General features: G+C 36.7%; 1 protein-coding gene across 3 annotated transcripts; it reads right to left on the bottom strand.

The window, feature by feature from the left end:
• Nucleotides 1-4969: 4969 nt before the first annotated feature.
• MYCT1 (MYC target 1) lies at nucleotides 4970-23756 on the bottom strand. Of its 3 annotated transcripts, none has more exons than XM_015858235.3 (3): nucleotides 23556-23756; nucleotides 6855-6916; nucleotides 4970-6488 (listed from the first exon to the last, which is right to left on the bottom strand). In XM_015858235.3, the coding sequence occupies exons 2-3, from the start codon at nucleotides 6877-6879 to the stop codon at nucleotides 5962-5964; spliced, it is 552 nt and encodes a 183-aa protein (XP_015713721.1). In that variant the 5' UTR covers nucleotides 6880-6916; nucleotides 23556-23756; the 3' UTR covers nucleotides 4970-5961. The 3 variants fall into 3 exon arrangements, with proteins under 3 accessions (XP_015713721.1, XP_015713720.1, XP_015713719.1); XM_015858234.3 differs by having other exon boundaries at nucleotides 6855-6933; nucleotides 23556-23672; XM_015858233.3 differs by lacking the exon at nucleotides 6855-6916 and having other exon boundaries at nucleotides 23556-23753.
• Between the last annotated feature and the right edge of the window lie 1471 nt (nucleotides 23757-25227).

Below are 25227 nucleotides of genomic sequence, written 5' to 3'. Positions count from 1 at the left end.
GCATGCCCTATTTGCAAATCTACCCCTAAAGAACAGTACTATATAATACTGTGTAACTTTTTTCTGATTTACTACTTTGGTTTCCTGATAACTGAATACTTAACCTTAAATTTTTTGACCACTTAGATCTTGAGTACAACATCAAGCTAAGTAAGATCGTCTGAAACATTCGACCTCTTTTTTTTTTTTTTTTTAATATATCTTTTGAAATGTCCAAAATTGGATGAAACTTTTAAAATATCTGGCCACTCAGTGTCTTACAGAAAGAAGGAGAAACATCTGCTCATATTCTCTGTGTTACTAGGAAGTACATTTAAATATACTTAATGATATCTAGGACTCTGTGCAATAGGAACAATCTATCTGAAAATGCATCTAAGATGTGTGACACTTGTGGATTGATTTATATTATGTGAAGGTTTTGATTTGCTGTTGTCCTGGTTATTGTGCTCAAAAGCTCTCCACATATCAAATCAGAAAGTGGATAATAGATACCTGTTGAATAGGTAGACAACATGTCAGCTCTAAGAGAAGATAAGGAATGTAGTACTTTATTTTCTGACTGCATACATTTTGTTGTTAGAGCAGAAGCTTATAAATGTTACTTTTAAAATGTCTGTGAGAAGACATGCAAATGCATGTGCCTTGTTGTGGATTAGGGATCACTTAACAAAGAGAAACCTTTTCAGGCATCTTTCAGGAATATTATTAGGAGAATAAACAGTTACACTATCACTTACTGTGCAAAGCTATGGCAAATATGCTATTCTCTAACTCATTTACATTAGTTGAAGCCCACCTTTACACACATTGAGCTCTCTCATTTCCTATTTCTTTCATCAATATTTTTAATTTATTAGGGACATAAAAAGGTGATTGTATCTTTCCATGACTACTACCCAAAGGGTTATGGAAAAGAAAAAAACAGAAAACCCAAAAGAAAAAACACAATGCTTTGATGCTGGCAAACTAGTGCTGGAGGGCTTATCACATGAAACCCAATCAATTCCTTTAAGTGATTCTTTGGATAACAAAATTATCTTTCCTGTTAATTGGCAGAACAAAAAGATAGGACAGAATGAAGAGATGTGTATTTTTGTCACTATAGTTAGTCCACATAGAGACATGGAACTCAGTATTCAACTACATAAGGAAGTAATAAACAGCAGCAAAACATTTTGCATTCCTTCTAGTAAAGATTAGAACAGGAACAGAGCACAGGCAAACAATGAATCTCCCTCCTGTGCTTCAGTGAATCTCCACTGGGCTTCAACTCAGTCCCTAGACTGGTTGCCAGAGGTTCATCCTGTTTCAGTGCTGAACATCAGCAACTTCTACATGTACATCCGAAAGAATTCAAATTACTGTCAGCTCCTATCTGTGCTCCTGTCAAGCTAAAACAAGAATGTGGTATCACCTTTCCTCAGTGTGGCGCCATAAAATAAAGTCAGTTGATACTGATGCAGGCCATCCTTGACCAATGTAAGAATATAAGATTTTGCAGTTTTGCATTCCAGTGCCTTCCAGTTCCAAATTCCAGCATCACAGTTATGTGCTAAATTAGCAAATCTAATTTATTGTGTTCTTGAACCCATCACTCTGCACTGTCCATATCAGAATCAATTTACTTTTCTTTAAAAGAACTCCTTGCTCTTTACCAGCCCTCACCAGTCACTTGATTTTGCTACTAAACAGATTTAAAAAAAAAAGAAAAAAAAAGCCATGTCTCTGTTGCAGAATGCCACACAGAAAGCAGACAGGAAACATGTTTATAAAAATAGCTCTTCTACCCAATTCATGCCCATCAGACACTGCCACCCTCATGTGGTAATGTTGTCATAAATCTGAGAGGAGCCAAGAGGTTCCATAAAAGTTAAAAGAAGAAAGGAGACATGAAACCAGACTTCTCTGTCAAGTTGCGTTTTCAGAATGTGTTTGCAGGCAAAAGCACAGGATGCGACACAGCCACCACCTAGCACAATGAGGTCTGAGGTTCCATTGATGTCACTGATGATTTTTAAAATTCTGCTCTCTGTTTTGTGAAGCTATACCAGCAGCGTTTTCCTTAATCTGCTCTGGACATGGCAGAGGTAAATTTCCAATTAGTATTTTCTCTCTTTCTTCCTTTATCTATTTATTTATTTTTTATTTTTTTTCCCAGAAGCTGTACTGCATCATAGGCATCACCTAATTTTATCAAGCGCCTATAGGTCAGGGATCTGGCATGTGTCATTTCAGTTCTGAGAGGATATTTCCAGTAAATGTGTTTTTCATTTTATGCTTAAGAACGAATGTTGAGATGACTCAAAAACTTCATGGTAAATTGCAACTGAACTTTAAAAAATTGATTTGGCAAGGGTTCTGCATGTTCAGTGTGTTACGGTATGAAGATCAGTAATTGTCTTAAGAGATAATCAGAAATTCTTCAGTAGGGAAAAGTCAAGGAATTCTGAACAATCTCCTGCAAACACACTGGAACATAACTAGACTCAGAAAAAGAGCTGGTAAATTTTGTCTTCTATATTTAACTAGAACTAGAGAAATAGTTTTTGTGTATGTGGGCAATTAAAACAAAATTCTCTTTGTGAAAAGAAGTAGCTTTGTTCACTTCAGGATAAAGTGTCATGACATTAGGATAATCAGAGTTCTGCCCATTCCTTCCTCTGTGATTCTGGTCGTATCCTTTAATTACTGCTTCTAGCTATTAAAATATGTTATATACAAAACCACTGTGAAGCTTAATTCATTGCTTGTATATGCACTGAAATCTGCAGAAATACTTTTAAAATAAATCAGTTTTTCCTCCTAATATTTTATATTGTAACCAGACTATAAATGAGAAATGATAATCTTTTGATATAATTATTATATAGTCATTGTAACTATTAAAATTATTATAATTATTAATTATAATACCCTAGGTGATCCCTGAATTCTGCAGTTCACTTTGAAGGTTGATCCTATGCAATTTAAGCAGGCACTCTGTAAGGACTGACCACATGCTTAAAGCAAATGCTTTGTAGATTGAAGTCCAAGTATTGGGAAGCCACTGAATTTTACATCTGTAATCACCTTATTGGTGAGGGATATTCATATTGCCCTGAAGTGATACATCTTTTGATGAACTCTCATTTCATTTAAAAAATAGTTAATTCCTATTAACATAAGATAACAAAGCATTTTCCTTTAATAATTGCTTTAGTTTTCGCATGCAGTCCTTGGAAAGTGTTCTAATATGGCACATTCCAGTGCTAACTTCATGTACTATAGTCATCTAAGGTCTGTCTCTCCACAGAGAAGAGGAAAGATCAAATCTTCATTTACATTCCCAACTACATTAGCTTGAATAATTCAACTTCCATTTAAATATTTTTAATAGAAGTCAACACATCAATTTTTGAAAAAATCAACCCCATGAAATCCAGATTATAACACATTTATTTCACACTCTGCATCTTCTGGAGAACTTACAAAACATCAACTTCAGATACAGTTTAAAGTGATATCCAACAATCCTTCTGGTTGTGCATCAAACAGTCTGTGTTTTTAATTTCCCTAATCCAAGGGAAATAAAAAAAATATTTTGATATCCAGTGTTCACTATAAAAAATACAGTACATTTAAACTGCCTTGTCTACACTGTATACTAAATATTCTATAACATAAGTAATATGCTGAGAAAATATTTAATTTGCATCTTAAACCAGGAGTAAAGAGTCACTCATCTGGAGTGATTTCTCTCAAGCATGAAGCAATTTGGGCCAGTTAGGTACACGCTGCAGGCCAAGCTGTCTTTTCAAACAGTCTGCTAGACTTGGTAGGCAAAGGGAGAATGTGTGAACTTTGCTTTTTGAAGGCATGTCAGAAAAGGCAGTGTCACCTATTCTACAGATAGGACACCATAAAAGCACTTGTATGCAATGAAGTTCATCAAACTCAATAAGACTGTAAAAGAAAAAATATTATTAAAGAATAAAATAACAAAACTTCCTTTCTCCAGAGGACTGTATATATATATATATATATATATATATATATATATATATATATATATATAAAGACTGTAGCCTGTGATTAGCCAAATGCAATTTTGAAGCCTTAACAGCAAGTCTTCAGTGTACTGGAACTCTAAGTGTCTGCTATGAAACAATGTAAACACAGTAAGTGGTTGATCTAGCACTGACATACATTCCTCTAGAAGGGAAAATAATTGTATGCTAAAAATAAAACATGAAAGCCAGTCAGTAAATAATTGCATAATAGTTTGCTTTTATAAGAAGGTATACTTGTAGATTATAATAAGTAATGCTTGTAAGTTCAGTGTTTGTAGCAATGTAGCAGTGTTTGTTTGCAAATGGAAAGATTTGTGGCTGGAAGACTGTAGTCTTCCACTTAGTAGTTAAGAGATCAGTGGTGCTACACAAAGGATGCTGAACTCTGCAGAGAGATATGTGCTGCTAGACACCAAAAGTCTGCAAAATAAGAAGTAAAGTATTTTGCCCATTCTTGGAATCTGCTGATTCCTTGTCCCTCCCAAAGAACAGGTAAGGACTCAGGTTCTCTGCTGAAGCACAGGAACAACCCCTCAGGATAAGGGGTCCTGCAGCTGTCAAGCAGATTTAAGAATTAAATTTCTGTTTCCAATTGAAGAGTATGACTCTTCTACTTGTGGAAATTCTTTTGTCTTTATACAAATGTGAAAGACCTAACAGAAAATTGATATAATAAATCAGAAAACTGCTCCCATCTATCTGTTAATTCCAAATCCTGAACTTCTCATGGTGGTGCAATTAGTCTCAACTAATCCAGGGGTTAGCTTGATAGAACATGTGTATAACAGTCAAAAATGTAAGTTAACCTCAACTAGATATTCCACCTTTATCTTCATATTCTACACAACTGTACAATACCAGTGTTCAGCTGTAAATTTCTAAAATGCCAACTTAATGAAAGACAAGATTTCAGTGAATAACTTTCCAGGAAATATTAAAATATGGTGCAATTTGAGAAATATGATTTCAAATAGGGAAATGAGCAATCTCACAGCAAAGCAGGAAACTTAATTAAAAAAACAGTGGTCATTCATGCAGTGCTTATCTTGATAACCATAACCAGAAAAATGAGACATCAGGCTTTCTGTTCACATACAGACTAACTGGGTATTCAAACGTAGCTACCTCTTCTTCTGGCAGTAAATAGAAAATTATATAAGACTGTTATCAAGCACTTAGTATGCTCTTCAAAACTTCTCTTTACATGAAGGGTGGTGATATACCTCATCATTTTTCTCATAGCATGAGGAATTTCATACAAACAACTCTAACATGGAGTCTTTTTTCAGATCCTCTGCAATCAACAGAGCCATTTTTAGGTCCTCTGCAATCAACAGAACAGAACTGTGATGTTAAAACTTCTACACAGTCTTTGTGTAAGATTCCTTAGAGAAACTGTTGTATTGTTATAGTGACAAGGTAGTTAATGGAAGTGTTCATTGGAAGATTCATATCCTTGGGAAAACGCATAAAACCAGAACTTTTGGGTTTCATTTGCTTATTTGCTATTTAAAAATGAACAGAATAGTGAAATTTGCAGTAGCGTCTACATCAGTAATTCCTAAAATTCTCTTTGAGAAACAATCCACTTTTTTTTTTTAATGCTGCAACATTTTCTTCCCTCTAAAGAAAAAGATATAGTGGTTACAATACAGCAGTAGAAATATGTAAGCATGTTGGAAAGCAGTAAATTAGAGCCAGTAGTGCAAAAACAAGTGATTCCTTGGATGGTGGGGCATAGCTTTCTAAGAAATCAGCACTACCCGCCTCCTGACAGTGCACATGCCCAGCTGCAATGTGTCACAGCAGCTGGAGACTTCTCGGAGACCTTCAGCATGCACAAAAAACTGCTTGAGATGATTGAGGTTCCTCCAAAAATGACTGTGTGTGTTTGTGGCAAGGACTTATCTCAGGAGTCTGGGAATGCTTTTATGATGGTTTCATATGCAGGAGGAGGGGTTTGTGTGGAGTGGCAGATGCGGAGGCTGTTGTTAGACCAATGGAATTCAGGTCGACTTAAACTGTTGGTTGTGCTTCCCACAAGGGTCGTAGTGGTGTTGGTGGGAGTGAGGGTGATCAGCTGACTGTTTGTCTCCACGGGGAGGGGAGGAGACTGTAGAAAAGGGTGAAAGGTGGATGCGCGGAAACTCGACTTCCTGGGGAAAGAGTTGGCTTGCTCCAAGGAGGCTTGCCGCTGAAAGGTGAGGCTGGCCAGACTGAGGTTGCTTCGACGTTCACAGCTGCTGTTACGGTAAAATCCAGTCCTGCTGGCAGAGTGGGAGGTGGGTCTGGACCGGCGAGTGAAGGGTGAAGAGTTCCCCTGTGAAATGTGGGCGCTAGCTCTGCGACGGGACAAGCAGGTGAATAAGGCCCAGATGATCCCTCCAATCACTAGTCCAATCAACATGGACACTGTGAAGGCTATTGTTATCTGCTCTGAAATACAACAAAAATACATAGTAATGTTACTTCAGATCAGAAGCATAATCTTGCCTGAAAGTGATTTGAATGTGGCAGCCTCCTTAAAAGATAAGCAAACCTACACCTATTTGTGCAAAATATGTGAATCTTTACAGCACAAACAGAGGAATTCATACTTGTGGAGTTTCTTTCTAGCCTACAACACTGGTGATCACTTTTCATTTATCCCTGATTATCTTTTCCAATGTGGCAATCTTACTAGCCTAACTTCTCTGTATTCTATACAACATCTGTATACTCATTGGTCATTCTGTTATGATACTTGTGAAGCACTTCTGTTTAAAATGACAGTGGAAAGGAATAAGAAAAGGAATTCCTTACCTATTTTCTTGCTTCCTTTCTCCATTCAGTGAAGGGTTTTGGACAGCACCATTACCATGTACCTTTGACAATATTAATTCTGTAATGAATATTCTGAAAATGTAAGTAAGCCACCAGCATTTTGAATGTATATAAAATCATGTTGTTGCTTGTTTGTAATATCTGCTTTCAGATAGATTTCTGGTCACAATACTTTGTAAAAGGTAGAATAAAGATATAGGTGATAAAGCATGGGATACTGCAGTGCACGTCTCCCTGTTAGAAACACTTTGTTGTCCTTTTGATCAGAGGCTTGACCTCGAACTGTTATTTTTCTTCAGTCCCTCATTTTAAAAATTAAGAAACTCTGGACTGGGCAAACAGCAGCCAAAGGACAAATGTTTGTTCTGTTTCTGCAGGAGCTCATGACCAGCAGTATCCTGCAGCTCCTGACTACAGACCAGAGACCCATCAGCAGCCTTTTGACAAATACGTATTCCGTGCTTTATAAAGATGTTTTTGGAGACATGGTAGACCTTACTGTGCCACTTTTCTGTATGTAAGAAACAGACTATTTTACAGGCTATTTTCATGTGTTTAGCATGTTCTGTTGCTGCAAATTCCTCCTCATACTCCTGAAGATGGAAAGGAAGAGTTAGATCTTGGTGACCCTCAGTGAGAAGAGCCCAGGTGATGTTCTGAAAATACTTTCCCAAAGACCAGACTGTAGTCTGAACATCCCTACTGTTGTCCCAGCAAAGACATGGGAAAGAGGAGCAAGAGCTAATCCTTTCTTAGATTGATTTCCTTCACATCTTGACTAGAACACTAGTTACATTATTATATTTTGAGATAGTCAAGAAATCCTCCAAGCACAGGGGTCTGTGCTGCTTCTCGGTATCCCTGCTCTTATTTGGGCTCCTGACTCTAGCAGAAAGAAGAAGGTGCTTTCTGTGATGCTCACATGAAGCTCTGTTTGACAAATGAGTATGTTTGGCTCTGAAACTGCCATCCACCATGATAAGGGTTTGTCCCTGCATCCCTATAGCCATAATTTTCACCACCTGCACAATCTAATCAGTGTTTCACAGTTAAAAGCAGATGAGGGAATTGACAAAAGTATTGAGTGTAGCTCTTCAGTCCTTCCCACGTGCAGTTCCCCTGTGCTGGAGGTACAGCACAAGCGATTTTCCTTTTTGCTAATATCTTCATTTTCTTCAACTACTTTTATTTTCTTATTTTTCTACCTCTATGTTTGAATACAAAAATAGAGTAGTAACCCATATTCTCTCATTTCAATTTGTATTTACATTTGATTCTTCTAGTTCCTATTATAGAAATATTACTAGATCTATGTGTTACTGGTACTTTTTTTCTTTCTCTTCCCAGACTATCCCTGACTACAGTGGGAACACATTTTGCTTTTTGTTGACTCTCTGAAGAGGATGAATTTTGCTGAAATCTAACTCAGTTCTAAAAACTTACACTGAATCTATGCTCATTGATTTCCTCTTTAGAACGTCCAGTGATCACAGCCCTGAGGTGCATTGGAGAAAATACTACAAAACAGAGAAAAAATCAAAGGCAGAGCAGGACTTGCTGCACCTGGGATTTTCAGGGGAACAACTGGCTTTTACAGGGTTGTTTTTCTTGTCCTTAATCTGGGAAGTGCCAGGGCAGATCTAGGCTTTCAGGAGAGCGAGTACAATACTGATAGCATGTGTCTCCTAGGGAGCTGTTACAATATCCCATGGTTTACCGGGGGCTGTGCATGCTCTTCTGTCCTCTGCTTTTAGAAGAAGAGAAAATAATATTTGGGAACGAGGCAGGGATGCTGACTCTATCTTCTTTGATGCTGGTTCTCTAAATATGTTTGGAACAGTATGTTTTTCATGTTACTCACACTGTTTTCCTTATTTGCTTATGTTACAAATGAAAAGATCGGGCATCTCATCTCAGTCAATTTTACCTCCTCTGATCCTCAGCAGCAGCTGAGACAAAGGATAAAAGTTTTTCAACAATGAAAAACAATGACTTCCAGGTACAATGTCAGAAACAAAAGGAAACAAAGCATAATCCAAGCATGCTACAAGATTAACAATATGATACATTAGCTTCATCAACTTTTAATATATGGTCCTTCCACTGTATCCATGTTAAAAAGGTTGGAATTTCAGAATCTCCTTATTTTTTTTTTCCTCTGTAGTTGCTGCAGATTTTTTTTTAAAGCCTTTTACAACAGGCTTTTTAGCAGAGTCTGTTGTGATAGGACAAGGGAAATGGTTTAAAGCTAAAAGAAGGGAGACTAGATATAAGAAAAAAGTTTTTAACAGTGAGAATGGTGAGGCACTGGAACAGGTTGCCCAGAGTGGTGGTGCATGCCCTGTCCCTAGAGACACTCAAGGTCAGGTTAGACAGGGCTCGGAGCAGCTTGATCTAGCTGTGAGTGTCCCTGTTTTTTGCAAGAAAGTAGAACTAGATGTCTATTTAGGGTCCCTTCCAACTCAAATGATTCTATGATTCCATGAGCTATAAATCTGAAGAATTACTATGAATTCTACCAAGCGTATAGTTTCCAGCAAGTCCTTAATGCAGCATAGAATCCACAGAGAAGAAATATGGAAATCTTATTAGTAAAGACAACAGCATGTCTAACAAGTTGCTTTCGAAACAAGTTCTTCCCATCCAATTTAGGCATCAGTAGCAGGGGCAGTCAATCTGCAAGGCTTCTTAGAAGAAATACCTTGGGTATATTTGACAAGAAAATTGTCAAACACAGCCTTATTAATTTGCCACTGTGGAAAGTTAAGACAGACACTTTTTTTTTTTTCCTGCCCCTATGCTCAGAAATGCACACAAGTGCAAATTCTTCAGCTGGCCAAGTTCATGAAAGGGTAGTACTATCATTTATATTGCAAAAGTAGCAACTTCAAAGAGAGCTTCCCAGGGTAAGAACCAGGGCAACAGGGTAAAAAGTTCTGAATGCAAAGAATAGAGAGGTGGAAAAGTATAATTCAGTGTACATATAACTTGAATCTGAACTGCATAATTTCCTATAATAACCAAAAATGGGACATTCAGTCTTTATAGCACCTCATCTGACAGTGCTTTGCCAAGTGTAGTGTGGTAGGTAACATCCTTATGATAATAGCTATACATTTCATCTCTGGTAGGTGACTAGTAGATCACTGATTTCTGGTAGATTACTCAAATATTTCAATCTTCTTCATGTTTCTTGTTGTTGTTTCTCCATTAAAATAGAAATAATAAGGTAGTTTTAGAAGTGTTAAGATCATTTGTCAGTCAAGAATGGCATTAGATCAGTTTAGATGCAATAAAGATGTCTTAAGCATTTCATGTTAGGTCATGTTGCATTTCTTCTACTTTAGGAACTGAGAGTAGTTTTTCCATCTGTTCTTCCTTTCACTTGCTCAGTAAGTTCATGACATGCAAACTTTATTTCATGTGGGTTACAGCAAGTTTGTCTGTAGAACATGCCACCTACAAGCTGCTTGATTACAGCTGTATGAAAAATGAGAAATATCAGAACACAATATTATGCTGCATGTATTATGTTATATGGGCTGTTATTGTATTTTCCATTCAAATTTTAGATTTTTTTTTTTTTTTTTCCCATTTTAATATTTTCCTTTTCAATTTTTTATGAACTTTCTCCTTTATGGCACACCACATACCAGTGACTAAAATCTTACCCAAGTAAGTGCACAGTCCTCCCTCTACATGGACATACACTTGCCCATACCCTGCCTTGTTGCAAAAGAGGAAGACCCTGACAAGAGGCAGAGGCTTTAATCTCAAATGCTAGGAAATCCAGCTCATTTTCATCTTCACCATAATTTTTGATTTTATATTTTTTTCCCCAAAAATGAACATTTGGTGACAAAAGATGCAAATCAGAATGGGAAATCATTCTTGAACACTGCACAGCTTGGTGCAGAGCACCAGCTAGCGTATTTAAGTATGAACTGCACTTACGAATGGTACATCTAATAACCTGACAAGTAAGAAAGGTTCAGATACTGTTTGCCTTTTGAAGGCAAACTGAACATTTGTAACACACACTGTTTCATGCAGAACTACACAGGAGCAGTCCAAAAGTATTACAGTTTTAATGAACTCAGATCTTCCTGCAGCCCTGGTAAATATACATATGTAAGCTGGGGGAGCTGGAACTGCTCCTTCTCACAAATCCTAGGCAGTGAACATGAAAAAGAAGAACAACCTGGGCCCAAAATGCTACCATTTTTTTTCCCAACACAAAAGATCAGAAGTAATTTTATTTCAGCTCTAGAAGCTCCAAGAGAACTTAGCCTGAGGCTGGGACTGGTAATAGCGGCCAGCTCCTATGATGCTGTTGTTTCAGTTCTGAAAAAAAACAATTTCTCTGTAGCTGATAAGTGCTGACATTACTATCTTCCTGACCACCGCAACTAATTGTATTAGCAAACCAGCCTCTCATTGATCATTTGTAGGAAGTCCATGATTCATCTTGGTGGGTGAATTGGTTTCTTTGTGGAAGCAGTCAGCTGTGCTCTTAGTCATTGCAAATGTTATGAAAGGTCACGTGGTATTTGTGAAAAGAGGGAAAGAGACTGTCTAAAACACAAAGTGATTCAAGAACCTGTGACGTCCAGGAAGCAAGCAGATGAGGACAGTGAGGTCTGGAAAACAGAATCTGTGAGAAAAGCCAAAAGAAGGGAAGGCTATACAGATCACAAGTGTTAATAAGATGAATGTAATTCTCCCAGTAATAAATGAACTGTCACTGCAAATAAAGCTTTTATGTCCACTACAGACCAGGTAAAAAACACAGAAATAAAGACTAAAACAAATGAAATACAGATTAAAATTGTAAAAGATGTTTCTATCAACGAAGATGGGTAGAAACCAGAACAGATAGTCCACACGAGTGGAGTATCCACACTCAAAGATTATAGTATGTATATCAATCAAGCATTTTTGTAAAATAGTTAATTCTGTCTCAAAATAAAAGAAGATAGAAGCTCAAGACCCAAATAAACATAATTTTCTGCAATTCCTAAGATGTTCTTTGGTCAAGCAAGCAAAAAAGCACCAGAGTTATTGGCAAGTAAATTAAGAAACTGATAAAGAAAAATGGCATTGTCTGTGTCTTTGGATTAATCCTGAGTTTGAAAAGCAGAGGGGACAGCTGTTTGCAAGCAGGTTCATTTTCAAACCAGCCATCTACTTAGAAACAAGATTGCCCTCTGCTGGAAATTCATGTTGGAAATCTAAGTAGTACATAAATTGCTCAAATTCTAATTAAATAGAAAAAAAAAAAACCCTCAAAAAACTAAACTTAAATAAGAAAACCAGAAAAACACTACATAAACACCTGGACGAAGGATAACAGAAGCTTGTAGTACCTGAAAACACAGACTCTGAATTGTGCTGCCAGAAGCAATTCGGAGGCATTGAAAGACAGGTACAATAAACCACAACATAAATAAACATTTGGAAGGTTAGTGAAGTATTTGCAAATATCTGTGCTGATGGCCAAATGTGATGATAAGTCAGTTCCTATTTCTTGCTTTCTAATGGTGTCCAGAAAGAACTTTGTCTATAAGAGTATGTTTTCTCTATTTTTTTAAACCTCTGTTCACTGTGTTAAAAATCCAGAACAGCTGAACAAAATCCTATAAACCAACTCAGATGTAATAATGTTGCTTTAATATTACTGGAAGTTTGATTTTTTTTTTTTTAATTTTTTTTTTTTTTTAACTGGAATGATAAATAAAGAGTAATTGTAATGATCAAAAGGAAACATCTAAGATAGAGATGTCACCATGTTTAATTTCATGCATTTGACATAACTGGGCAAAACAAGGCACAGATTCCTCTGAGCAGACAGAGATAGAGACTTTGTTATTGCATGGTTTCACTGTAATTCTTGATGTATTACAAAGACAGTAATGTAATTGCAATCTTTTTTGCATGTGCAGCAAAGTCCTCTGGCAAGAAATTTTTATCAGCCTTAAAAAAAACCAAAAAACAGAGCTCAGGCCAAAGCTTAATGTCCTCTTCATGGATCTAAATCAAACAATAAAACACAATTTGCCACAGTGCAATATGGCTTTATTGTTATTATCTAATTGATAAGATTATTTTACAGAGCCTGAGAATAAAATCATTTCCTGTATGAACAGAGGATAAGTGAATAGAGTGATGCTCTAATATTAAAGAGGATTTCTTGAAATTCAGTTTTAAAATAGAGTAAACAAATAAACAAAAAACTACCTTCAAGGAAATAGAAGAAATGTGGGGTTAGAAGAAAGCACAGATTTTTCAGGCTGCTGGGAAGCCTACAGGCTGTGTATCATCCTCAGTCCTAGTACAGCAATCTTACTGCCTGTGGGTCTGAGACTAAAAACCCAAACACAGCTCCAGGAGGCTTACTGTGAGAACCCACAAAAGGCTGAGAAAGGTTTAAATTGATAACCTAAGATTTATTAGAATATGAAGAATACAGAATGTATTAGAACATCAGATAGAGTATTTTAAAAGAGAAAAATCAAAGTGACGTTTCAGACTATACAGTGCATCCTACAGATGGTGATTCTCATGCAGTGCTTTTTGGAAATGCTACAACCTCTCTGCACATTTGCTGCTGGGTCAGAAGAGCCTCCTGTCAGCAAGAGAAGAAACTCTGTTTCTTCTCTGCACTGGTAGCTCAGCTACTTCCAGGAGAGAATCATTCTTTCCTTCACAGTTCCGTATCTCTTAATCTCCATTGAAAATGTATATCTTATGTCAGCTTGAAATGAATGAAACTGATACATATGTGCATCTTGGAAGAAGATGAAGAAAATCTATTGGGGCCCAGAATTGTAAGATTTCTCAAGAACTGTCTCTCCTCACTCAGAACTCTTTTGCCTTTGAAACATTACCACAGAATACGCTGCTGATAGCTTTAACATGGGTCATGCCTGCTCAAAAGTAACTTAGAATGAAAATAGTATTTAGTGTTTTTTTAATTGTCTTCAATCATTTATTTATTTATTTATTTTGCCATTGCTAAAACTACAACCTTCTTGTGGTGAAAATGCAGAATGTTGACCAAGTTTCAAGAATGGGAAGAAGAACCATTTGCGATCTTGGATGAATACTGATCAATATTCAATAATACTCACCAGTACCTTATAAATAGGTGTTCATGTCGCAGGAAGAGGAGTCTGTATTTAAATCACATTTTCTTTTGTTGTTGTTGTTGTTATTGTTATTATTATTATTATTTGTTTTTTGTTTTTTTTACTGCATAGGTATTTTAACTATATCTATGTAGAAGAATGTCGAGTCGAGGCCTGAAACAGTGATTGAGCACCTGGTGGTAAGGCAGGGCCAACCCAGGGGCCCAGGGATGCTCAGGTGCATGCAATACCCCTGAGTGACTGGGCAGGGTGGAGCCAGGATCCACCCCTTCCCAAACCTCATTTAAGGGTTGGCAGTGGAAGTGAGAGCCTTTCACTGAAGATCCCTTACTGCCTGAGGCTTTTGAAAGGTAAGTAGTCTTTTTTTTCTTTTGTTTCTGCAGTTCTGGCTGCTGTGCTTGGGCTTGTCCTCCTTTGCTGCAGCCTGAGATTCTGCTTCCCTGTTGTTGTTGCTCTGTTTTATGTTACACTATAGCACTACAACCTAGAAGTGCAAACAAATTTCTTACTATGTTTATCTTCCTTATATCATATTGAATATGTGATTTATTTATTGGCACTACATAGCCACGTTCACATGTGGTAATAATGTACTTTTCAGTTATCTGCAATGGAGAAAGTTTGCCTTTTCTTATTATTTTCTTAGTACTTTCTGAGTTAATGTCTATCAGTTTCAGTTTTTTCTTGTGTCAAATATAAACCTGATTATCTACTTCAGTGTGATCTAGTAGGCATAATTAAGTGATATTGACAAAAATTTGTGCAACAACAGCAAACTTCAACAGAAGACACATATCTACCTGGTTAATTCATTCTTCCATTACTATAGTTAACTGGGTGATGGTATCAATGTAATTTTTAATGTGAAGGTTTTAAAAGGAGGTTATGATAGTTGAATGGTCAAGTATCTCACAAGTCTGTGTTAACGAGTTATATTTCTGAATTAAAATGTTTGAGATAGGTTGTTTTTTATCTTTATGGTAAATATGATACTAGAGAAGCAAGGCAGAGGCCTCTTCTGGGAAGAAGAAAATCTTTTGGCTGTATTCCTCAGCAAGCATGTGTTGGAGACCAAAGTAGGTTTTGCATTGCATTGAACTTGATTTTATCCCAAATTATTTTGCTGAGTAATTCATAGGTGTCACTTAATAACAACACAGTATATATTTGCATTACTGACATAGCTTTGATTATGTGTTTTAGCAGACAACTCTGAAGCTTTTCAATAAGAACATTGTTTTTCAATACATGGAAGTTAAACTCTCCTGAGTTTCTTTTTCCTTTCCTCAGGAGGAAGGGGGTCTATTTATCATCTTGGAACCAAATCCATAGCATCCCGAGAATGCAACATGTTACTTTTAAATTGCTGTTGGTTTTTTTTTGTTAGTTTGTTTTGTTTTCATTAGGAACTGTTGGCTGCATAATTCAGCTCCTGGTTGAATGAGCTACAGTGGCAAAATGGAATACAGAGCATTTGCCTCAAAAAAAAATTCCTATCAGAAGAGCTGAGACAGAATCTCAGCATGTATTAACCATGAATTTGAATCCTGCTAGGTTCTAGCAGTTGAGCATAATGCTATGTAAAGCTCATCTTGGGCAGAAAGCATGGCATTATGCTTCTTTTGTTGTGTCTCTGGTATGTTAACGTATTCACTAGTGTAGTAATCACAGGAAGAAATATACTTTCCCTAAAAATGAGATTTCTGGATTCAGTGAGTAACTAAAGCATTGCTCTCTTGGCTGATAATTCACGTGACAAGAAACAGTGGCACATACTTCTTCAGTATAGGTGTACGTGACAAAATATGTGCTTCTTGTTTGATTAGGTATCATGATGAACCTTTTCCTCATCAATCTACTACCTTAGATTTAAAACCTTTCTGCCAAAGATGGTTAAGTACTCAATAAATCAATAATTGGATGGTAGGGGTGTGGCCAGGGAGAGGAAAGGAGAAAAGAAGCAGCAATTAGGAGGCAAAATAACACACCCTGAGGATGACAGATACGCATCTGAAAGAATAATTCATGCACAAGAAGGAAAAGTCAGTGTGCAAGAATAAGGCTTGTCTCATAACAGTTTTATTTCTTTCATCCAGCTATGATAATACTCTTTTCTTTGGATTTGCCAGAAGAATGGCAAGAGGGGTGGGGAAGGCCCTCATTAGTATCTACTTTATCTCTGTGGCAACCTTTCGTTTAAGTCTTAGGAATGGATTTACATGCTAGCCTCCTGAGTGCAAAAGCTTATTAATGGTTAAATGCACTTTGCTTCTATGATGGAAATACTAATTTCATATGCTTGTCAAATCTTTTACTGTACTGCTAGTAAAATAAATATAATTCTCTTAAAATTGGGATAGTCTGAATCTTGAGGAAAAGCATATATGATTTATCTAATACAAATTCTTGTTTGGGGTTTATATAAAGCAGTGACGATCTAGTATATGAATAGATGTTAGTACCATCAAAACTAGCCATCTAGACAGAAAATAAAACAGCATTGGCCTAAGGCACAGTTCATTTTCTTGGAGAAATCAGTGTGGGTAGAATATGTTTAGATTTGGCATATGATCTTGACTCCTGTCCCTGACAAAACAGAGAGGAAGTGCTGACTTCCTACAATATTTTGGAACCACCATAAGATGTGTTAGAAGGCACAGTGCAGCATCTGTTTTGTTAGATGCTTCATGTGCTTTTCAGCAACAGGAGGCAACAAATCACACATGCACAGCAAATCCAGCAAAAAGTGCTGCCACATAACAAAGAAATACAGCTTAGTATCTGGCCTTCTAATCATTACTTCTCAAACACACCTGAGAGAACACACGTCTTCACACCTGAGAGAACAGGCAGTCTGAAGATATGATGAAGAGGATGATCAACACTTTTTCTTCTTATTACATAGCAAGTCATATGTTTTATGTATAAATAAAAATAGTTTTATTTATCATGGGTGATGGTAGTACTTTGGAGGACCCCACAGGAGGAGATGGAGGTTCTAGGTGCTATCAAACAGAGATTCACTGCTGTCACGTTGCCACTGAAGGACAGCTGTTTAGGTATGTTTGCTGTAGTTGCTGATGCCTCGCCACCATATGCTATCTTTTTGTTAAACTCAAAATGTTGTCCCCATCTCTCATAGCATTGCCATTAGTTAAAGATTTGTCCTGCCTGAATAGCTATCCTATGCTGTTTGCTGCTGCCTTATGACATCCCAAGTCAGCTCAGGACTGTTGTGGAAATAGGAAACAGGAGACTTCTGATGATCTTGACTTTCTAGATCCTGCTTCCTTCTAGAGATCTTATCTGTTTCAGCCAGAGGAGAAAGACTGTGTACACATCTTTCTTGTCCCAGCAGTTCTCTATCCACTATGATCGTTATCAAAATTGTGTGGAATACTTTAATCACATTGCCACTAGAACGCTTGAGATGTGCAGGGGGTTTTAAGTATCTGATACCATCTACATTTCTGTCAGAGGATTTTCATATGGGTTAGCATATAACAAAATCAATCTCAATGAAGAGAAAAAAAGAATTGCATATCTTCAGGAACAGCAGGAATCTTCCTGAAAAAACATCAGCAGAAGCCTTTCTGATACTGCTATGCATGGAAGAGTGTGCAGCCCTGTGATTCCTGTAGGGCAGTGCTAAGTTTTATTGGTGTAAACATTATTTCTGTTGTATCAGGGTCTGACTGAAGTTCTGCTCTGTGATGTTTTTGATGGACAAAACCAAAACTAGTATGAAAAAAACATTACCCTTTCAAGTGAAATCTTTTAATCAAAGATCTGGAAACATGACGTTACTGTTAAATTTCAGGTATCATAGCATTTAATTGAGGAGGTGAAGGAGGAACTTATGATCATAGAGCATATCCATTTACAGGTAGCACTTCCAAAAATGGAATCAGCTTTTTGTATGGTTCTGTGTCACACTTTGTCAATCGAATAATCTTTGTTTTCACAGCACTCATATAAAGCAGTACAGGGTATTTCTAGTTTTTGGGTTTTTTTTTAATTGGTACATGACGTGAAGAAATGAGCATTCTTATCTTTCAGAAATCCTACTTAAAATCTGAATTCTAGTATGATTGCTTTCACTGATGTCTTTAGGAATCCATCCTGCTCTAAGGTCAAGTTGATCGTAGCAAAACAAAGTAGTTCTAATTTCTCTGGAGGAAAAAAAATATATTAAACACCATGTTAAGATCCCTTCCCCAGAAGTTCAATCACATTTTGAAATGGATACAAATTTTTGGCAGCTTTCTTGGGGGAGAGGGGTGGATGCTGTGTGTCACCCTTACCTTCGCCCAGCACTGCTACTTAACCCATTATCTAGGTATGTTTGCAGATGCACTCTTCAATAAATTCAGCGAAACCTGCAGACCCAAAGACTTGACTTGCCTTTGTGTTTTATAGCCTCTATCATGCAATTATAACATTCACACAAATTATCTGCACTATAAAATTCTGTATTTTGCATGTATTTTAGTGCAGTAACGCTCTAGCTAGCCCTTATGATCATCCTTTTCAGGCCTAAAATGGTCAAAAAAAAAAAGGTTTTCACGGCAATTATTTTTTCCCCCAGGTTACCTATCTATTAAAAAAGTGGATTCTATGAGCCTTCTGACTAAACTGGGAATTACAACCCTCCTTTCTATTTGTTATTATCTATATTAGACTACATCTATATTGGTTTCTCCAAGTTCATATGGAACTAAAATGTACCAAAACCAATCAACATTTGGATTGTACTCTCTTCAAAACAAGCCTAGGAAAGAATGGCAAACTGCTATTTGCTATTAGAGGTCATTAAGGGTGGTGTGTACAAAAAAAGTAGCTTTAGAGGTATACAACTTCTCCATTTTTCAAGGCTTAAGATTGAAAAAGTAGAGGAGAAAACATTAAGCAGGTGATGGTAATTTAGGTAAGCAATGAAGACCCAGCAGGGATCAGAGCCATTTATATGATTGAAAAAGAATAAGTAAGAGAGGTGGGTGGAAGGTTTGTTTACACACAGTTGGTTCCCATTGTGATGGGGATAGAAATCTGCTTAGGATTGAAGACTATCACCCTCGCATACTGTGAGGTGAAACCCTGAATTGCAAGTTTTAAGTGCTGGCTCACTATCCCTGATGAGCCAGACATCAATCAGAGTCTGAAATGCGAGTCTTAAACAACAGAATCATTAGGAAAGTGCATGATAGGGGACTCTGGGAAGTCTGAGTGACAAGATAACCAGTGAGGTTGTAGTTGTTGTTTGTCAGATGAAGAGATACAGAACAAATGTGAAACCTAGCCATTTAGGTTCGACTTTCTTATGTTTGAGAGCTGTGCTATAGCTTCTGTCAGTGCTGCCCTTCACAAGTAGTATTTCTAGTCGTAAAACAAGACAATAGTACAAAATCTTTAACCACCATTATTGCTAGACTGGTAATACACCATAGCATATTAGAATATGCTGAGTAACAGGTTGTGCAGAGCAGTTGTGGAGCCTTCAAGGTTCAACCATAAAGGTTGTAGAAATTTTCAAGAAGCGTGTAGACCTTGTCCTGGGCGACTTATTCTGGGTAGGTCTGCTTGAGCAGGGGTTGGGCTTGCTGACCTCCAGAGGTCCTTCCAATCCCACTATTTCTGTGATTCTGTTTCTGTGAACTATTTACTCATATTTTCCAGCAGATTATATAGCCTGACTTCTTTAAAGAGAATGAGCATCTTTTTAAGGAGAGGAAGATCAGTGGGCAGACGAAAGAGAAAGACAAGGTGAAACATGTCTTGTGAAACATTATTTTCCATACACCACACAAATTAATCCCAGGATTATTATTTGGGGTAAAATGCTCCTTAATTTTAATGGAAATAATTTTACTGTGTTACTTAAGTAAATACTTGAGTAAAACTTGTCTTGATTATAGTCTAGGAATTCAAGTTTATGCCAATTAAGGTCTATTTTTTTTCCTTTGTTGTCATATTGATCAAGTGTACTGCTTAAATTGAGTTTCCTGATCTGAAAGTATTTTACTGCTTTCACTGGAGGAGTAGGATTGTCTTAAAGCCATTTATTGTATTTAATTGTGTGTGTGACTGAAAATGCTTTTAGGAATTACAAGAAATGCACTCCTGGTTAAAATTGAAACATCTTTGTTTCCACTGTTCACTTACAAATCAAAATGAACTCAATAAAGACTATATTAAAACAACGAAAAATGAGATTAGTAGTTGATGGATGGGTACCAAATGCTGAATTTCTCACTTAGCTAATGCCACAACAAATCTCCCTTTGAGACTACCAATAAAAATCTAATGCAGATTTTCTGTTTACAGTCCCATATGATGCCGACAGTGCTGAATTGCAGCAAAGGTGCCTGTGTTTCTGTCTCTACTGAAGTACCATACTATGGAGTCCTACAGCAGTATAGGGCCACAGAGGATACATGGCTTTGTAAGAGCTGGCCTGTAAAAGAGGAATGCTCCTGCATTCTCACAGCCAACTTCTCTGGAGGGGAAAAAAAAAAAAAAAGCATGAGAAGAGTCTGTGCAACCACCATAGTAGGGAACAAATAAAGTAAGAATCAGAACTTCAGCCATGAACTTGTGAGTTTCAGCATGTCCACTTATGTGCTCTTTATTTAGACTACATCTGTTCACAAGGTCACGATCTCTATTAAGAGAATGATGAATTTAAACTAAAAAAGAACTTTAATATATTTCCATCTCAGACTGGTTTTTAGGTCAGCAAAACTACTAATTAGTTCTTCTGTCTTACGTTGTTGTATAATTTTAGCATCTTGGAAATGCTGTAGAATGATGACAGTGAAACCTGAATTGGAAAAATTAGGACTTGTTGCAGGATCTGTAGATGAAGATGCTAGTAGCTCCCCAGCATAGTTATTGACTCTACACTGAACCTGCAAAAAAATTACATGCTATAATTCTTTATCATTTTTTTTTAACCTGTTAAGGACTTGAAATGAGTTGAGACAGAAGATTTAGGCTGCTTAAGTTATTCATGTATAACTTCATAAGTCACAATACATAAATCTTGTGGGCTTTTTTTCCTATACAGGTGCATGTGTGTGTTTCTAACAGAATTGTGGGCTGGAGTTACTGTAAAAATATTTGTGTACTCACATATAATTAGAGAACAGTTAGTTTGTTCAATAGTTTGAAATTCTTCGAGTCATTTCTAAGGTGCTCTTGTCTGAAATTACCATTGGAAATAGGATGCCTGTACATTTTCCAGAATAGAGATCCAGCTGTTGGGCAGTAAGTGCTTTATGAATTGTGAGGAAAATAAAAATAATTATATAGAAATCATTAGAGGGATTTACAGCATTTATTTTTTCCTCACAAATTTAATTCATCTCAGCAAGCTTTTGCACAAAAGCTTCTGAAGTTTACATATTGGCAGTGTCCTTGAGAGCTACTGAGAAGTCACCCACTCATGGAAAAGGATCTGCATCTTGGTAATGTATTCACGTTCTCAGCAGAACATGGTAAGTGGCTTAGAAAAAGACTAAACAGACTGTAAACCATATCCTAAAAAACAAAACAAAAAAAACCCCAACAGCTTCAAATACTGCATACACTTTTAATAAAGTACATAAATATATCTAATTTCTGTAGTTTTATTTTTACCACGCATCTCCAAGGATGTTAACAAACACACTTCTATCATTTTAAGCAATGTTTTTTCAGAGTGAGTTTGTATCATTCATTGTCTTCTGATGCTGGCTACTGTAAGGAACAGTGTAGTATCCCTCCCTAGTTTACTGCCTCTGATATACTGAAAGGAAGAGGAAAGCCATTAACTCTTCTAAACTCTATAAGTAAAATAAGAATATAAGAAGCATCTCTGCTTCTGAAGTTGAGTGAGCTCTTCATAAAAGTTCCTCTGCTATCAAAATACAGGCAAAAGGGAGGTGACTGTGGCTGGAGAAGATTCAGTCCCTGGCAGGCTGTGTGAGTAATTCCAGTGAGAGCCAGTGCTGGCCCTTTATGTAGTAAAACAGCTCAAGTGTGCGCTGCTCTGTGTTGTCAGATATAGCTCTTGGTGTTGAAATATCAGAGTTTGGCACACCTGGAGAGGGTCCTTAAATGAAATAAATGAATAACAGCAGCACCAGTATAACCCCTTGAATACAATATGCTGTAGAATTTAAGTTTACTTCTTAAGTGCCTTTTATGTACGTTTTCTGACTCATCATGAAGAAGAGAACTCCTTGCAAAATATCTGTTATTCTTAGTGAGTTCTTAGAATTATATATGGCTTTCCTGTTTCTTGGGAATGAATAATTTGTCTCAGAGTAAATCAAGTCTGCATTAAGAACTGACAGAATGTTTACAAAAGGATTCTTAAAGTACAGATGACAGCACTACCATTTCTGTTCTGAAAGTGGCATTTTAAAATTACAAGTTATTCTGTTCTACTAAAGCTTATATCAGATAATAGACTAAACATTAATAAAAGTATTTCTTTTTCCTCAGTTAATCTTTAAGTGCCTCACGATGACACTCTTTCTAGCCTATGATTAAAAAAAATAAAATGAGTTGCTTGTGGCCTCCCAGTAGGAACGTATGTGTCAGCACAGGAAATATGTGGCAGGCATTCAGCAGACTCTTACTTCTTATGCTGAGGAAGTGAAGGAGCTTTTTTAAACCTTATATAGTTATTTTCTGCTTTCTCCTGGGTGCTTCTATGCAACAAAATTCTCATTTGCTGATGCATATTATTTTTTAGCTTGAGATGGTACACAGATTCTCGAAGGGGGCATTGTTCAATAGCAGTGGTGAGATAAAAACATCATATGATACATTCTTACAATGCCTGCTAATGTATGTTAATGCTAAATAAAGGAGTTGATAGAACTTTTTGAATGGAAAGGTTTTCTGCAAAGTCTCCTAGGATCAATTCACTAAATCTAATTACATCTAGTGTGTTTCAGTGTAGTGTATATTTTTACTTCATACTATATACATATCAGTTAACTAATTGTTCTCAAATTTGGATGAAAGAAAGCAGTCATAATGGATAAGGAAAATATAAATTAGGGAAAAGGTAAGGGAAATCTGATCATGAGATACCATAGAAATCTACCAGTTGGTTTACGTTTTGTTTGAGTGAGAGTTTATTCCAAAGGTTTTGGTTTTGTTATCCCTTTTTCATCAGTAGATGAAACAAATCATGTCTGTCATGTAGGTACATCCATTAAACAGTTGAGAATGTCTACCTGATCTGAAACACGCTCGAGTCAATAGACACCTTTTCACTGACTTCGGTAATGGGCTTTGTCAAACAATCAATTCTGCCCTGGTGGTTCTTACTGCTTTGATTAGTCAAAACTCATGATAAAACTTTGACAAAGAAGTATTTAGTAAACAATCTATTGCACTGCAAGAAATAGTAGAAACATCCATTCATTAATTTTTGTTTGTGACATAAGGTTTGCATAGATTTTTTTTTTAAGGCAATTAACAACTAATCTCAGCATCTACTTTAATGATATTCTGAAAGAAGAAACAAAATCCTTACCCCAAAACTTTGGTGGCCATGAAACTGGTGAGTAAGTACTGTTCTTATCCATAACATCCAAATGGGCGATATAAAATAGTATGTCCACAGTGCAGCAATGGATTTCTGAAGAATTGAGATTTAGTGGTAGAAGTAATGCTTTTGTGCTGCTAGGGAACTTTTTTTTTTTTTTGTCTGAAAGGAAATGGATGCATCACATTTCCTGCTTGTGGACTCAAATTAGCAAGTGCTTGCCTTATCTTGGAGCCCCACATGGTTCCCGAGACAGAGAAATAGTTTCCTTCTCGTCATTTCCTCAGCCAGAGTGAATTGACTTAGAACAATACCAAATCTCCTCTTTCCCTGAAACTTTCTGGACCCCAAAATATTTGGTGGCAGAAAAATGCAAATTCCTTTCCCCCCCCCCTCTTTTCCTTTTTTTCTATGATTAAAAAAAACCTCTCTCAAATATTCCAAAGCACTTACATCCAATGGTAATTTCCTATAAGGAAGAAATGTGTGAAAGAAGCTTTTAAATAACACCATTTCATTAGTACACTGATTTAAGGTATGAACATTAAGTATTTCTGATTGACTCTCAGCTGTTCTGAGGAACTTGTGAGGCAGTAGGTACTGCTGTTTTAATGAGTGTATTTTAAAATTCCTCTACCAATTCTTTTCCTTTCCACACCCCAGTCTAAATTATGAGATCCCTGGAACACAAACAGGCATTGAGTTAATTGTTTGAATAGTTTAAATACAATGTAGTGGTAAAATCCCTGTTGGAATGTGTAAGTACTGCTGCTAAAAATAATAAATAGCAATAGTAACACCCCTAAAAACAATAACCAAGATATTTGAGGACACTGTTACAGGATTAATGGAGAGTGAATGGGAATCAACAAAATGTATGAATTTGCATTTATTTAAACAATTCTAGAAATTCCCCCTAGACTAGGGGAAATGGTTTTAAGTTAAAAGAAGGAAGATTTAGGTTGGATGTTAGGGGGAAGTTCTTTACTAGGAGAGTGGTTAGGCCCTGGAACAGGCTGCCCAGGGAGGTTGTGGATGCCCCGTCCTTGGAGGTGTTCAAGACCAGGTTGGACAGGGCTCTGGGCAACCTGATCTAGTAAAAGTGTATGTTTGGTGGCCCTGCCAGGCAGGGGGGTTGGAACTACATGATCCTTGAGGTCCCTTCCAACCCGGGTCATTCTGTGATTCTGTGAATTCTGTAGAGCCTGATTTTAGTTATTTCCTTCTTAAATATGTAGCTGATAATGGATGCAAGTCTCCAAATGTATATTCAAGGCAGTTAACTTGAATATTCTCTGGTGAATTTCAAATGTCTGCTTTTTGAGGAATTCTGTGAGATTTTGGTTTGACCATTAATTAAAAAAAAAGAATTAGATATGTTTTCATCAAGAAACCCCAAAGTTTAGGAATATTCAAGTCTTAAGATTTTGACCTTTATTATTTTACCGATCAGCAATTTTTGTATGAATTTTTGAAAGTTAAATAGACATAAAGAACACCTAGAAAAGGTACACTGATATTTAATAGCATACTAATGACCTTCAAAGCTGGTGCTTAAAGCAAAGTGCCTAAATATTGATTCAGGTATCTGAATGAAAAAGAGCAAAACAAACTGATTTTTAGGCACTGGTAAACAAGATAAAACATATTGGGAAATACT

Source organism: Coturnix japonica, chromosome 3 (genome assembly GCF_054131305.1).
Source record: "Coturnix japonica strain WE chromosome 3, WE-NBRP24, whole genome shotgun sequence".
Taxonomy (NCBI): Eukaryota; Metazoa; Chordata; class Aves; order Galliformes; family Phasianidae; genus Coturnix; species Coturnix japonica.
This window is presented reverse-complemented; position numbering and strand designations above follow the sequence as displayed.